Here is a 15,700-nt window from a genome sequence, read left to right as displayed (position 1 = left end):
ACTCTAGAAGGCTCGGAGAGCTTTCTCTGCCCACCCCTAGCCAGACCTCGTGGTACTTTTGTTTTGCATACATCTTTATTGCTTTTCACAATTATGAAGGTGGCAATACAATCTGAGGGCATACCACCCAAAACAAGGAAACATCCTGCAGTAAAATTGATGGAACGGGAGAATTACACAACATTATATGCCCAGTGTTGAAAACAGATGTTGCTTGGTTGTCTCTATATTATTTTACATGCATGTATGTACCCTTTCTACCATCTTCCTAATGCACTTTCAGAATCTGGATGCTCTTAGGCTCTGGTATAACTGGTGACCAGAGTCAAAGAAATGTATATACATTGTACTTGGTTCTGCTTCGTACTGATTAACGGTGCAACATCCTTGATAGCGCCCGATAGGGTTGGAAAAGGAATGCGCGTGGTACAGTACTGGGTTATACTGGGTAGAGACCGGCTGAATTCCGTTATGATCCTATGACATGCGTTAGGTGCATGGACGTGCGTTCCAATGGAGTTTTGAGCACCGCGGAGGTGCATTGTGGTCTATTGCTGAGCTCAGAGAGGTCTTCACTGTCATCTTAAAGTTAATAATCATGAAAAGCTGGACAAATGAAGCACCTCCGGCCTCTTCCACTTGCGATACTTGGGAGGACCCTACGTGTCTTCACATCTAGACCTCGCTCTGCTCTGTCACGCCTATCCTTCTTGCTTTACCTACCTCGCTCTGCTCTGTCACGCCTATCTTTCTTGCTTTATCTACCTCACTCTGCTCTGTCACGCCTATCTTTCTTGCTTTATCTACCTCGCTCTGCTCTGTCACGCCTATCTTTCTTGCTTTATCTACCTCGCTCTGCTCTGTCACGCCTCTCTTTCTTGCTTTATCTACGTCGCTCTGCTCTGTCACGCCTCTCTTTCTTGCTTTATCTACCTCACTCTGCTCTGTCACGCCTATCTTTCTTGCTTTATCTCAGGCTAATACAAAGACCGAAAACGAGTAGCTTCCATTTTCTTTATTTGTCATCCAGGTCCCAATCCTGAGATATGTTCTGTCTCTGTTCTATGCCTCCCTTCTCTGATGACTTGCAGCATTCTTCTATGCAATACTCATACCTACAACTTCTCCCTCTATCCCGCCCTTGTCTACTTAGCTATGACAACCTCCCTCCGCACATCTCCTATAAGAATCAACAATATCTACATGGCTGCGCTGCATCGTTTTTGCAGAACACCTTTTAACACGTAGGCATTTTGCAACAAGCATGTTAATAAATGTTATGTAAATTAGCTGATAATGATGCCTCCCCTGGCCTATGAGTCCCTCTCACACCCATGGGAGTAGCCTGGGTGCTCATGGGAAGGCAAGGCCAGGGTCCTCTTGCTTTCAAAGTGCATACACCATCTTACCTTCCATTTTCTCTTCTCTCAAGCCCTCTGCTTTCTTCTCCTGTGACATACACACGTCCTCACCCCACAACATGATGTCACCCTCCTCTCCTGCCTACCTCACACCAACTAACTTTGAAACATTTTTCACTGTGTGTGAGTGGGCGGGTCATGGAAATAGACGGTCTTTCCGACCATCACATTCTGAACACAATGGAGGGACTTTAAAGGCGATGGGGCTGGGTACATGGATATTTGGACTTTAGCAGCCACTTTTGTCCTGCCCGGCACAACAACATACATAACTGGTCCTAAGACATGCTCCTGGGGAGCAAGGGGGGGCTGCACATTCTGTAATGGATTTTCACTGAGAAGCACCTCCACGTAAGTGCCGGAAACCTTCCCTATGCTGTGGTTTCCAGCCTGGAATACACTGGGTTGCCATCTCCGAACACTTCAGTAAAGGACCTCTTGACAAAATCTTGGACAACGAAGAACTACATGCATGAAGATACGTGGCAGAACAACCGCGAAGTGGCCTTATTCCCATCACTTATGGCTACAACATGTCAAAAGCCAACAAACTCCATCAGGACGCACCAATGGATATCACCAAGGGATCGCTGGCGGGCGCATAAAGCATGAGAGGCCTGCGCGGAACATACACCACAGAGGCTGAGCTGTGGATGAAACCAAAGAAGGCTTTCCATTAGCGGCTACTGCAGTAGCATCTCTAATTTAAAGAAACAGAACCCTGGAGCGGCCATTACCTTGGATTCCACTTTGTCACTCCAAAACCATTTCCTGCAGAATTACTGCATAATAATGGGGGTCTAGGCAGGCCGCTAGTGCACAGTAAAGCGCTGCTTGTTTTCTTGTACGCTACAATGTCACATTGTAGCCACTACTAGCTGTTAATTAAAGCCCAGATGTTGCTTTGAGACACCGAGGTACGGTTGGAATGGGTAAGAGCCTGGAAAGCGATTCTCAGCAGAAGTGCCAGGGTTTAACGCTGGACAAGATTTGTCATCTCCCGTTGAGATGATAGAGCGAGACTAGGGAGTTTGATGTGCCCTTCTTGTGTCAGGCCAGATTCCTCAATGAAGAGGGGAGCCCTGGCCGGCCGGTACGAACTAAAGACTTGGCTGAACAGACCTTTCTTGGAGAAGAGGAAGCACCGTTGAGTTCCCGAGAACATTTCAATCAGGATGGATTGACTTCCCTGCAAGATTCATCCGTAAGTGGCATAGCAGACTATGTAAGGCATTCCCTGCCTGAGGCGTTCCTATGAGTGGACAGCTGCCTTGGGCTGGTTGAGGTCTCCCCACTGGAACATGTGTATTGGAGCCAGTCAGTGGACAAAGGACCTGGGTGTAGAGGGAAGGGGGACTTCCTGGCAGGATGGCTGGGGAGCAGCTGTGTCCTGCCCTGATTACACAAAAATAAACCTGCCATCCAGCCTGCCCCTTTCTTTTGTTTCACTAGCCAGGCTGGAGCTAAACCCAGTAAAGAGGGAAAACTGACCAGAACCGGTTTAGTGGATAGACAAACGGTTTGTCCCCCACCCACAAGTTGGCACTGGGTAGAAAAATTGTGCTCTCAGAACCTGTAATTAGAGCACTGCTGGATCTGAGAATATAAAGAAGAAGGAAGACTGGACCTGCTTGCCTTGAACCCAGGACCCCAAACGTGACTCCAAGAGTCAGTTCACCGACCTCCTGCTAAAGCTGCAGGAACACAACAAGCTGCAAGAGGTCTTTTACTACGACTGCGCAGCTGATCAGGACTGGATCCGGTTGTGGCCGCTTCTTCCCACCGTGTGAATCTCTAAGTTCTTCACCTCAAGTCTTAGGGGGATATAGAAGTGCACTCCTGTGGTGGTTTGGGACTAAAGTCAGAAGGTAGATTTTTTGGCCAGGACACACCTGGTTGGCGTATCTGACTTGAGCTCCATCGCGGTCAGCATCAAATTGCATCTGGGTCCTGTTCTTCCACGACCACTGACTATTATTTTCACTTTGTGCTTCTTGGTGCTATTTTTAATAAAAAATTCCAAATTTATAACTCAGATTCTACTCATTGATTTATGTCCTTTTGGTGTCATTTTATTTCTTAAAATATCCTCTATTTTTTGTAATTTGGGTTGGGATTGTGTTGTGTTGTGGTTTCACTTTATTGCTGTTTGAGTGTTGCAAAAATACTTTACCTATTGCTTCTTAGCTAAGCCTCACTGTTTCGTACCACGGTACCAGAGGGTTAAAAACAGATTTATTGATTGTCGTTTGCGGTTCCTTCTGACAAGGATTGTAATTATTCTTTGAAGAGGGTCCTCACCTCCTTCAACAAATGACACCATTTCGTACAATGATTCACACGATCTTGCAGTTCATTCTGAAGCTCTCACAATGAAGTTCAACACAGGTTTGGGTAGCAGAGAATTGATTAATGCACAGTTTCTAAACATTATGATAGATGCCAAACTTCATCAATTGTTTTTACTTCCCAACAATCTCCAATTCGGACGCTGCTTAAATCCAAAGCCACTCTGAATAGGTTAGACAACAATGGCGGAGGAATGGACTGTCAAAGTTTTTATTAATCACCAAGGCTTGGCACAGAGTTTGGGCCAGAGTTTGCCCAGAGTTATACCAACAGTAAACTGCATTCTCCTCTCCCTGCCTCCAGCTACACCCATCTTCCCATCCTGGGGGGCTTCCATTATTCACATGCATAGGTTCTCTCTTCCCCACCAGCCTAACAGTCAAGTGGCATGTGGGAAAAGACTGCTGAAAATAAAAACACCATAAATATAGACTAGACTTGATGCAATCTAGGAGCAGGAAGTGGAAGATTATACACAGCGATTGTGCCAAGTTCTCGCAATGTACTTTACTGTACAGAGGCAGCGGAATAATACTGGAAGAACAGCAATGAAAACTAGAGAGGCCTGGAAAAAAGGACTCGAAGGAGACATTCTTCAGCTTAAGAAATCCTATTTACTACAAAGACCTTCTAGACAATTTACTTAAGTTTGTGTTTGTAACACGGTGAGAGGGGCAGCACATAGGTTTCTATATTATTTGGGTGATTCAATGACTAGAGACTTCCCCAAAGATAGATTGATGCTTGTGGTGGAGATACCAGAAGGAAGCCCAACAGACTGCTTGGAAACACTGGGCTTGGATGTGCCAGTGCATCCCTTGGGCGACCATCTAGTGCTATATAAGGGGATAGAAGGGATGAGCAGTGATGAATCAGTGCCTCTGTGTTCCTAGGATGTCCCGTCATGAATCCTGGATTGGATTGGGGACTAATTCTGGGAAATGCAGATTGTCGAGCTAGACTGAGGAGCAAAAAAACACAGTTTCACCAAGAAAAGGCATCTAGACAAAGTGGAGAGAACTTTTTATGCTACTAGCTCTGCCAGGCGCTCAGATAGAATCCATGATGATTATAAAGAGTTAGGATTGGTCAAGTAGAGATGCAGGTCAAAGGTTGTCAAAAAGGAAACTAGAAAACAAAGAGATCTACGGTATTACACCATAGATGAATCAGGTTTATCGCTAATGCAAGAAATTTCATGCAAGAAAAGAGTACAAAGACAGGGAGGTGAAGTCTAAAATTCAGTGCGTACGAGGTAGCGGCGATAATTGTGAAGGTAGTGGATGAGAAGTGGCAACTGAGAAAGTGGAAGATCTACCAAAACCACACGAGCCCAAAATAAAAAAAAAATGTGCTAAAGAAAATGGAGAATATGCAGAGACGGTCTCTTCGAACTACTAGCGAGGCTAAGAATTAAGAGAGAACCCATGTGTGCCAAACCTGAAGATGGAGCAGATTCCAGCATTGTTCATACGGCCAAATAACCCGGGCCTGCCATACATCGCAGCGTTCCTTGCCTTCTTTATGGAACAACTAAGTCTCTTTCTAGATATTGCAGCTATTTATTACTACAAAATATTCTGGGTGTACTTCAGTCCCTTCCTTCTGGCCTGTTATAAGGCTTATCATGTCATCATATCATACCATCATACCATCCTTTAAATAGATGCTATTTTATTTATGTATTTAATTAATTAATGTATTTATATTTTATTTTATTATACCACCCTTTAAATAGATGCTATTTTATTTATTTATTTAATGTATTTATTTATTTATATTTTATTTTATCATACCATCCTTTAAATCGATGCTATACTTAACAGTCAAGTTATTTTATGTTTTTTTCGTAATTACAAATCTTCCTTTGTTAGAATTCCTCATTGTGCAAGCAAATCTGCTCAAAGACCTGACGGTCCAGCACTTCGGCCGTGAAGAGGCTTTGCTTTTAGATGAAAGCTAGCCGGGTGCCAAGTTATTGACATGGACTATTAATGTATCCCTTCACAGAGATACTCACGTCACGACAATCTGCCTCAAAATATGTAAAGGTTTTATGTAGAAATGCAAGTGTAAACTGTACTGTGTCATGTCCAATACTGGCTTGGTCTCACCCAGACTCATCCACCCTTTCCTACTTCCAGCATCTCACGTGCGAGGTGGTCATGCTGCAATAAAAATGTTCTTTAATGCCCACCATTGTTCATTGGAGCTAGGATTGTGCCTCAACAGATACCCCCCAAAAAGGTTGTTCACAGACTCTCCTCACCATTCCAAGTGCTTGGCAAGTTTCTACAAAGAAATGTATATAGTAAACATCACGTTGCCCCTAAAGACATCAAAGCGCAGAAATGACATGTTGATTGGTCAGGTAAGTACGGGGGTGCAGTGGTGAATTAGACATCGGTACCGTTGCAGATGAATACCTTCTCCGTTGAAAAACCCAGTTTCTCCTAAAAGGTTGAGCATGAGACCAGAAAGATGGTTGACACGGACGTCTTGGCAATAGTTAGATGAAGCAAAATGTCCTAATTTGAAAATAATTGTCTAAACTCCCAAATCCCGTAGGCCTTAAAATCTGCTTTATTAAATTAGTGTATTTGTGGTTGGTCAAAATCAACTAATGAGAAAAAAAGATATAGGCTTCATGGTTTCAACATACTTACAAAATCTATTACATTGAAGTATTCACCTAAAATAACTATAAAAGATTTGTTGTGACTATTCATAATATAATATGGAGAATGCTCTAGATATTGGCTAATATTAAACGTAATCTCAAGAGGTTGTAATACAAAGCAGTTAAATAAAACATACTGAAGTTTCAAGGTCAGAGCTTCATGCACGACACAATGACTTCGCATCATGATCTGTAAAATAGGTAGCTGACCAAAGTAATTTTTTTTTTTTTTATATATCAAGAATTTTATAATGGATAAGCTGAGAATTCTCGTGGTCACATTTTGTGTCTCTTTTTCACCTAGCAGAACCATCCGCTTCAACAGATTTAAGATTAAATGTTTGTTGTAAAAGATATGAATGTTAAGGACAAATCGAAAACTAAAATCTTGCATTTAAGAAATCTCAGCAATTTCCAGAAAAAATCAGCCTATAGTGCAACTAGCAAGGAAGAACATGTAGAAAACACTGCAGGTTGTGAACACTGCCAATTCCACTATGTCCTTGACAAGAACCCGACCACCAGCGACCACATTATACACTGTGGACTACTCAACGTGCGTTCACTAAGGAAACATAAGTTGGACCTACATGATCTTCTCTCTGAGACTAAATGGGACCTTATGTTCCTTACAGAAACATGGCTAGATAGTGAGTCTACAGCCGATGCCCTTGAGGCATTACCAGTGGGATACACTATACATAGACAAGACAGACCCACTGGTAGAGGAGGAGGCATCGCAATTGTTGCCCGTGAAAGTCTGCAATGCCAATTTGAAAGTGCCCCTATCCTGGACAGCGAGGCTGTGAAATTCACTATTAAAGTGAACAACAGCTACACGCTAAAGGGCATGCTAATTTACAGACCCCCTGGTCCCATTGCCAAGTTTGAGGAAAGTCTAATAGAAGGTATCATGGAGACTGTTTTATGCAACAATAAATTTCTGGTACTTGGTGATCTCAACTTGCATCTCAACAACCCATCAAATAGTACAAGCACGAACTTCAGCCAGGCATTAGGTGCTCTCCAGCTGACTCAAATTGTGAACGGCCCAACACATCAGTTGGGTCATCTTTTGGACCCCATATTTGCAAATTGGGAGGAAGTAGAATCCAAACCCCCTATTCCTATCCCCTGGTCGGATCATTATTTAGTTCCCTTTACCATTCGGATCCCTGGATATAGACCTCCGCAGCCGGCTTTGCTATATCATCTTAGGCGTAACTGGGCCACCTTTTCCCAGCGTAAATTCTGCGAGGCACTGGTTAAAGGGGGAAGCCCGGGGGGGGCTGACGCAGACTCAGCCAACACTAATCTGTGCACACGTATCACTGAGGCACTTGATTGCACGGCTCCTCTTCAAAAAATCAAAAAAACTAATTCCGGGGGCCGTGTACAAAAACTGCTCCATGGTTCAACGATGAACTTAGATCCTTGAAATCTGCACTGAAGAAACTCGAAAGAGAATGGCGCAAGACCTTCTCTAAAGAATCCAGAGCCACCTACCTGACCGAGAGGCGACTCTACCACGGTCAAATTAGAAAGTGCAAAACTGCATACTACACGCTTAGAGTTAGTGAAGCCAGTAATTCTACTAAAGAGCTGTTCTCGCTATACAAAACCCTCTCGAGCGGGAAATCATCCAGTGTCCCGGATGACTGTTCCCCCGACGCTTGCAATAAAATCGCCAATTTTTTCTCCGAGAAAATAGCAACAATATACGCAGCGTTCCCAACACAACCCAGAGCGGGTGCAGAATTCATCGAAAGCCCCAGGGAATGGAGCAACAGAATCAGACTGACCCACTTTGATATCCCTCCACCTGAAGACCTCGTAAAAATCTGCAAATCAGTGAAGTCGGGTTCTCCTCGAGACCCCACTACACCTAAGCGCCTGGCAGACAGCCTAGTGGTATTAGAACCCTATATCAGGCACCTACTTAATACATATTTTAGTAGCTCCACTGTACCTAAAGATTGGAAAAAGGCGGTGGTCCTACCCCTTAGGAAAAAAACGACCATCAGTTTCGAGAAACTTGAGAATCTTCGCCCTATCTCTCTTCTCCCCTACTTGGCCAAAGTAGCCGAAAAATTGGTCAACTCACAACTGATGGACTTCGTCGAAAAAGCGGCATTACTGCACAAGACACAATTCGGTTTCCGTCCCCGTCATTCCACAGAATCCGCTCTCTTAACTGCAGCGGAGGCTCTTCGTCAGGGGGCGGATGAGGGTCATACTATGGCCCTCATCCTATTGGATTTGAGTGCAGCATTCGACACTGTAGCTCACGCCAACTTGCTACAGTGTTTAAATGATGGGGGAATATCTGAAGCTGCACTCTTATGGATCCAATCCTTCCTGACTGGAAGAAGCTTCCAAGTCCGCCTGGGCGACCATTACTCGAGAGCCATGGGTCTGGGACAGGGCGTTCCCCAAGGATCGTCCCTGAGCCCAACCCTGTTCAATCTTTACATCTCCCCAGTGGCTTCGATTGCCGCGAGTCATGGTCTGGAAATCGTGTCATACGCAGACGACACGCAACTGGTCATCTCCCTATCGCGAGAACCCGGACTTGCTTCAAGTAGTTTTAAGGCCTGCATGCAAGATCTTGCTACATGGATGTCTACCAACTGCCTTAAACTAAACGGAAGCAAGACAGAGGTGCTCGTGGTGGGGGGGAGCCCCTCCGCTTGGTCGTCGGCGTGGTGGCCCCCTTGTCTGGGGGAGGCTCCGGTGCCTCGTCAGGAGGTCAAGAACCTTGGTATATGGTTTGATGCTGATATGTCTTTTGGTCCCCAAATAAACCGAGTAGCGGGTGTCTGTTTCAGCGTCTTAAAAATCTTACACAAGGTCCTTGCCCTCCTCCCCATGTCCGCCCGGAAAACGCTGGTACATGCCCTTGTGACATCACGCCTGGACTATGGCAACCTACTTTATCTAGGTGCCACCTGTAAGGCAGTAAAACGCCTCCAGGTATTACAGAATGCGGCAGCCCGCCTCATCTTAAAACTCCCCAAAAGATCAGACTCCAAAGCTGCTCTTCATAGCCTTCACTGGCTACCAGTAAGACGCAGAGTGGAATTCAAGGCCCTCTGTACATGTCATCGCATTCTTGCGCGAAAAGCTCCGGCACCGCTCCAGAACCTAGCCATCAAGCACGTACCCTCGCGTGCTTTGCGTTCCTCTCACAGAGGTCTACTGGTGGTCCCTAGAATCAGAAAGGCCCGTATGGGTGGACGCTCTTTCCGCCATCTGGCAGCTAAATGCTGGAATGCTCTGCCTCTTAATCTCCGCCTAGACCCCTCGGAATCCAGTTTCCGCAAGAACCTAAAAACTCACCTCTTCTCAAAGTAACTGAACCCCTCCTTTCCTCTGCTCTGAGTTTTGCAAATGTAGCGCGGGGACACGCTTTTGCGTAACCAGGCGCTTTATAAACTTTCCTAATAATAATAATAATAATAAGAACCAGCCCTATGTAATTTTAAAGGAAAGAACCAATAGGTTTGTTGCTTAACTCCAATCTAAAGAGCTCAAGAAACGTTAATTTCTCATTCAACATACCCCGTCGCGGGTCTTCAAGCTTTCCAACTGGCATGGTATAAACAGGGGTTCAAAGTAACTTTGTTATTGTATATTCGGAATAAGGGCATATTGCGAACCCTTCAAAGTCAGAACTGATGCCTACGAGGGCATTACGAACAGTATTTGAACTTTTTTTTTCTACAAAAGGAAGCCAAATTAATTGTAATTCATGACTTTTCAGCAACCCTTGAAAATATTTCTGACCAAGACCATGCACAAATCATTCCCCTTCCAACCTTTGCAGCGATACAGAGATATGAGTGGAATAACAGCAGGAGTGCCGGGGGTGCTCACCCTTTCATTTTTCAAGGAAATATCTGCCATAGTTGTAGATCCCAAATAACCACTATTGCGAGAATGAGCTACGCAATTTAACACCTACAAACTATTAATAACTGAATTAAAATCTCTAATAGTGCCAACACCGCACCCACTTACTTCTAGGTAGAGATATTCCAACGTAGAACAGAAATGATTAGCATTCAGCAAAAATAATATAGTGTACGCATAATATGAAAATATAAACCATGCGTAAACAAGCATAGGTTTAAAAAAGAGAAAATTTAATTAGGTATAAAGAGAATTACGGTTTCCCCTAAAAAAATCCATACCAAAACCTAAACATTCACCTGAGTAACCATTCGCTTACAGAATACTGTCATTATTTTTTGCTTATCCTAAATGCACAAAAAAAACCTTTGTCTGATTAAACCCATGTTCTGCACAATAAATCTTATCTCAAGTGCACTTAAAAATGTAAATATGTTTCCTTGTATACCTCCACTGAGCCTGTAGTAATAGAAATATAAGAATAGCAATGCGATTTCTTAAAAATTAATTTATCATAAATATGATTTTAAACATCTATTTAATCCTAGTATTACATTAACGTAATTGCGTACTAACTGAGCACACTATGTAATCTCATCTTACGATCTTGGCTAATAATACAACAGTTACTCGCTGAAATAGAACAGTTCATAAATTAATCCCCATCAGAACTGTAAATCCTGGCTATGCCGAAACACGAAACATCGTGGTCATATCACCTTTCATGTGCGCTGTTCATCTTTGAATAATACTGTGATTACCATCCGCTCGCAGCAAGAAACATGACAAACTATGAAGGATGAAATACATATTTAAATCATATTATGATTAAATGAATGTCTAAAAAACAAATTGTATTGCTTTCTTTGTTAATAGGACACACCCTGATGAAGGACCGCTTCAGGTCGAAACGCATTGGGGAATGGATATTGAATGCACTAATGAACCCCTCATTACGAGCATAAAAGTGAATTGAGATAATCTATTATTGCCTAACAAATTTGGAGCAAGCCGATTTAGTTGACTATGATTTGCTTGAAAATTATGATCAAAAATATGTGCGTAAACGAATTAAATTAGGAAACCCAGTGGGTACCAAGAGGAGTGATGCTAGTAGGGAGACACAGTCCTGTGAATGGACCAGTGCTTTAGGGACATTTCAATCCGCACCTAGGCTCATTACATTAATAAATCTGTTTGACAGGGAATCACCTGCAGGAGTGCACTGGTACCAATATGCAAAGGATGCATATACATGAACACCATGTTAGGTGATCTAATTTCAGCAGGAAGTTCAAAATCTGAATTACAATTCCCACCACAGGTGCAGTATATACTGCATGTATTGCAGCTGGTGGAGTCTTTAACAGAGTTAGCACTTCCCCACAGAATTAAGAAAACTTTCCCTCATCACCCAGCTTTTATGCTTACATTGCAAGTGGTATACGAAACAGTGATGGGTGGAATGCTTGAATTAACCTCAGGCACTGGTAGTCACTCGGGCCGCATCCCAATCCATCGTTATTGTGCACACCATGCCAACTCAGTTTGGACCCTGCTACATGCAAATCAGTCTTGACCCTGCTCCAATCGAACAGTCCAGCCCAAACTACCAGGCTAGGTCTGCCCTAAACCAGAACACAAGAAAAACAGGACTGGTTTGGCCCTAGTTTTGGGCTCATCAGCCAGGAACAGCGTGGCTCCATGACACAGTGTGCTTGAGTGATTACCATGCATCCCAGCCATCTCTGTTTTGTATACACTGCAAGTGGGGCGGCGTTACATCTGTGGCAATACCACACCCAGTGTTACCAATACAAGGTGTATCTAATTGCAGGTTATGATAGTACTGGGGACTCTGCATCCGTCATGGAAGGCAGAATAGCATGCAGAAACCTGTGGTAGCGCACAGAGTTCTGCACGAGATTCTTCGATTGCGGCCCTTTTTACAGGGACAAATTAAAAATGTCAGTCCCCGTGGAATTATCCCAGTCATCAGACGTGGTGATACTACATAAGGTATTAACATAACACGTGTAATACATATTAGGGCAGAGGGAACAGTCAGTGATCTTATAGGTCTGAATGTAGCCTACACATGTGGCAGCCTTACTGGGTCCTGGGCTCACTGTGCCACTGGAATCAAGCTATCCTGGCTGAAGAGGGGTGAACCCCGAAACCGGTCCTAGGATGCTTGTTTCCGGTCCAGGGAGGACCTGGCTTGGCAGTTCGGGCTGGACCGTTCCCATGAGGCACAGGGTCAAGACTGATTTGCATATGGCCAGGTCTAAACTGGGGTGGCATGGAGAGCAGAAGAATGATGGATTTAACCCAGATCTCTTGACTGAGGTGAATGTTTTGATTTGTTCTGCATTCCGTCCATTAATTGTGTGTCTTTTGCTTTCTCCCCCTAAGTGCGCCAGGTATGCCCAGCGGTGGGTCGTGGGCTCACTGTGCCACTGGATTCAAGCTATCCTGGCTGACGAGGGGTGAAACCCTGAAACCGGTCCTAGGATGCTTGTTTCCGGTCCAGGGAGAACTTGGCTTGGCAGTTCGGGCTGGACTGTTCCCATGAGGCACAGGGTCAAGACTGATTTGCATATGGCCAGGTATAAACTGGGGTGACATGGTGAGCAAAAGAATTATGGATTTAACCCAGATCTCTTGACTGGGGGTGAATGTTTTGATTTGTTCTGCATTCCGTCCATCAGTTGTGTGTCTTTTGCTTTATAGCCACTTCCTGGCATAACTATTTTAATAGAAAAGATCCGAACAAGTGAATTACTGTCCAAATATTCGGGAACTGTACTCTAGGATTCATCTTTCCCCGACAAGTCCTAGGAAGATTGTTTTATAAGGGACTCGTGAGTAAAGGTTTGCCATTTTGCAAATATGTGTATTATATTTTAAACATAAGAGGGCCCATAAACTTAATGGTAGAAGATAACACCAGGGGAAAATGACAATCAAAAGCATTGTATTTTCTCATTTTTTGATTTTATGTGTATTATAGCCTTTATTTGTATTAAAAACTTTACAAATACCCAAAGCAATTGTGCTCATTCTATCGACCGTCATAGAATGAAAAGTGAAGTCGGCCTAGTTCGAGCACAGGTTCCGCTCACATCTCATCGGTAGGTGATTGACAGATATTTCAGTTCAGTTTTATACTAGTTTGTCTGAAGTTTCTGAGGAGTGTGACACGAAATCAGAGTGTACCGCAGATAAAGTAGGCCAGGGAGCCAAACCCCCGCCAGAAGCTGGTATGTATGAGAATAGGATGCAAATTGCTTTCTTAAAATCATTCCAAATCAGAAATCATCTTTAATGTCACAGTAAACATCTCTACCTTATTCCCTCTCAGATGTCAGTGCTTGGCAAGGAGCCATCGCCATTTATGAAACTCCTCCTTTCAACATTCAGCATTCCATACACCAATAGTCAATTCAAACTGTGTATCTGGTAGATTCATTTAGAACTAAAATCATAAAGCATCTTAGTAGTTAGGAAAGTAAGCTCCTTCGACGGCGACTGTAAATGTCCTAAGGAAGTCTCCAGGAACCTGTAACTCTGCATTCAATTTACCCGCTCAGCTATCTGCAGGAGACACTACTTTATGATAACTGGACCAACTTGCACCTCAATATCGACAGCAGTCCTGCTCTGCACCCAGAATCTCACCGGCAACATAATCCAGGTACCAGATGATTCTGGACCAAGATGCCTATCACTCTATGCCCTCTGGACAATCAAAAGCTGAAAACCCATCTTTTTCTCTCACATTTTTCAGATATTATGGAGATGTAGGGTTCTCCAACTTTTCTCGTTCCATTTCATTTTCCTTTTTGGTTTTCAGACACTCTTGTATGTGTGACTAAATGATCCCTCACATCACCCGAAGGGGCAGAGCTAAGAAGAAATAATTTACTTCAATCGTCCAACGTGTACATTTGGTTGGTGAGTCCGGCATGAGCAAATCATGGGTTGGGTGTGTATTTGGATCAGGCATGTATACGGTAGCTTTGAAAGAAACATGGGTGCAAGTGCAAAAGAACTGTGTTTGCAAGCATCATTGGTCCAAGACAACTGCAGCTGTGACTTGTGTAGAGAAATCAATCTTCAAACCCAACATACATGGACAGGTTCAGGTAGACGCGCTCCTTGCACTTACCGACTGCACCAGGACCTCGCCCACTTTCTGCATCTCGTGCCAGCTCTGCACGCAGTCGCTGACTTGCTCGAGGAACTGCTCGTGGTGTTCAAGAAGCTCCGGGATCTGGTCGAAGATCTCGTCCACCAAGGCGGGGTCGCACAGGCATGAGTTCTCGGGCTGCTTCAGAGGTTTCATGTAACCCTGGTGAGATCAGAGATAGTCACATGAAACAAAGCAAACCAGGGATGGCAACATAAACAGACAAACATACTACCACGAAGTCAGTCTCTTATCTGCATCTGGCGTCCTCACGCCAGCAAGACTAGGGCACACGGATATAACTGAGAGCACTAGCAACACAGAGGGATTGATTCTAGACCAGAATCCTGCCAGGATACTTTTCCACAGCAGTTCACATGCTTGGAATTCTCTGCCACTTAGAAACCTTGTCCTTATTGTTATTTTTACAATAGCTCTGAAGCATTTTAAGTTGGACAAATAAAAGATTACAAGGCCTCCTGTATTTGATGCTAACCTGCATGGTTCATTTAAAAAAAACGAGAAAAAAAAGACTTCCGTCCAATATAGCTCAATGGGATTTAAACCAAGGTCTCCTGAGACCCACAAGTTCATAAAAGAAACACTATTCACCCAAGGCTTTAAATCTCAACACCTCTGAAGATGGCACTCAATTTTTATTCAGGAGCAACCCCTGTGTGTTCTCTGCAACTGGAATCGCAAAGCAGCTCGGCTTAGTTTCGAGACCAAGAGGGACTTGTGTGAGCAGGGAGAAGCTCAAAGGCTCTGGTGTGCAGAGCTGAAGCTGCTCCTCCCATTACTAATTCACTCTCCAAGGAGAGCATGCAAGCTCTCATCAGAACATGGAAGTAAGATGGAATATATATCCCCACTGTGGTTTGATCGTCAGAAGCATCAAACCGCTCCTAATTTGTACAACCATGTGACACTGATGTGAACAGCAAGCTCATTCAAATCCCTCTGCAGCACATCATCATAAAATGCACTCTGGCTCAGCAGCTGGGATCTCCAACCACCAGCCAGGAAACTCTGGCAGAGACAGCATCTGAGCCAACAAATTCTCCACCACCACCACCCCTGAGACAACTATACCCATCTCAGGTTCAGAAGGGAAATAACTCTTTGTCTTCTTCAAGTTTCTCCAAC

The 15,700-nt window shown here is 44.0% G+C and overlaps 1 protein-coding gene across 1 annotated transcript in view; it reads right to left on the bottom strand.

The window, feature by feature from the left end:
* Window positions 1-15,700, bottom strand: part of ARHGEF17 (Rho guanine nucleotide exchange factor 17) — a 612,786-nt gene that overhangs the window by 196,535 nt on the left and 400,551 nt on the right. The window contains exon 3 of the mRNA XM_085623310.1: window positions 14,534-14,716. Within this exon, the coding sequence (XP_085479436.1) occupies window positions 14,534-14,716 (183 nt within the window). The remainder of the gene's footprint in view (window positions 1-14,533; window positions 14,717-15,700) is intronic.

This window comes from Triturus cristatus, chromosome 8, assembly GCF_964204655.1.
Source record: "Triturus cristatus chromosome 8, aTriCri1.1, whole genome shotgun sequence".
Taxonomy (NCBI): Eukaryota; Metazoa; Chordata; class Amphibia; order Caudata; family Salamandridae; genus Triturus; species Triturus cristatus.
This window is presented reverse-complemented; position numbering and strand designations above follow the sequence as displayed.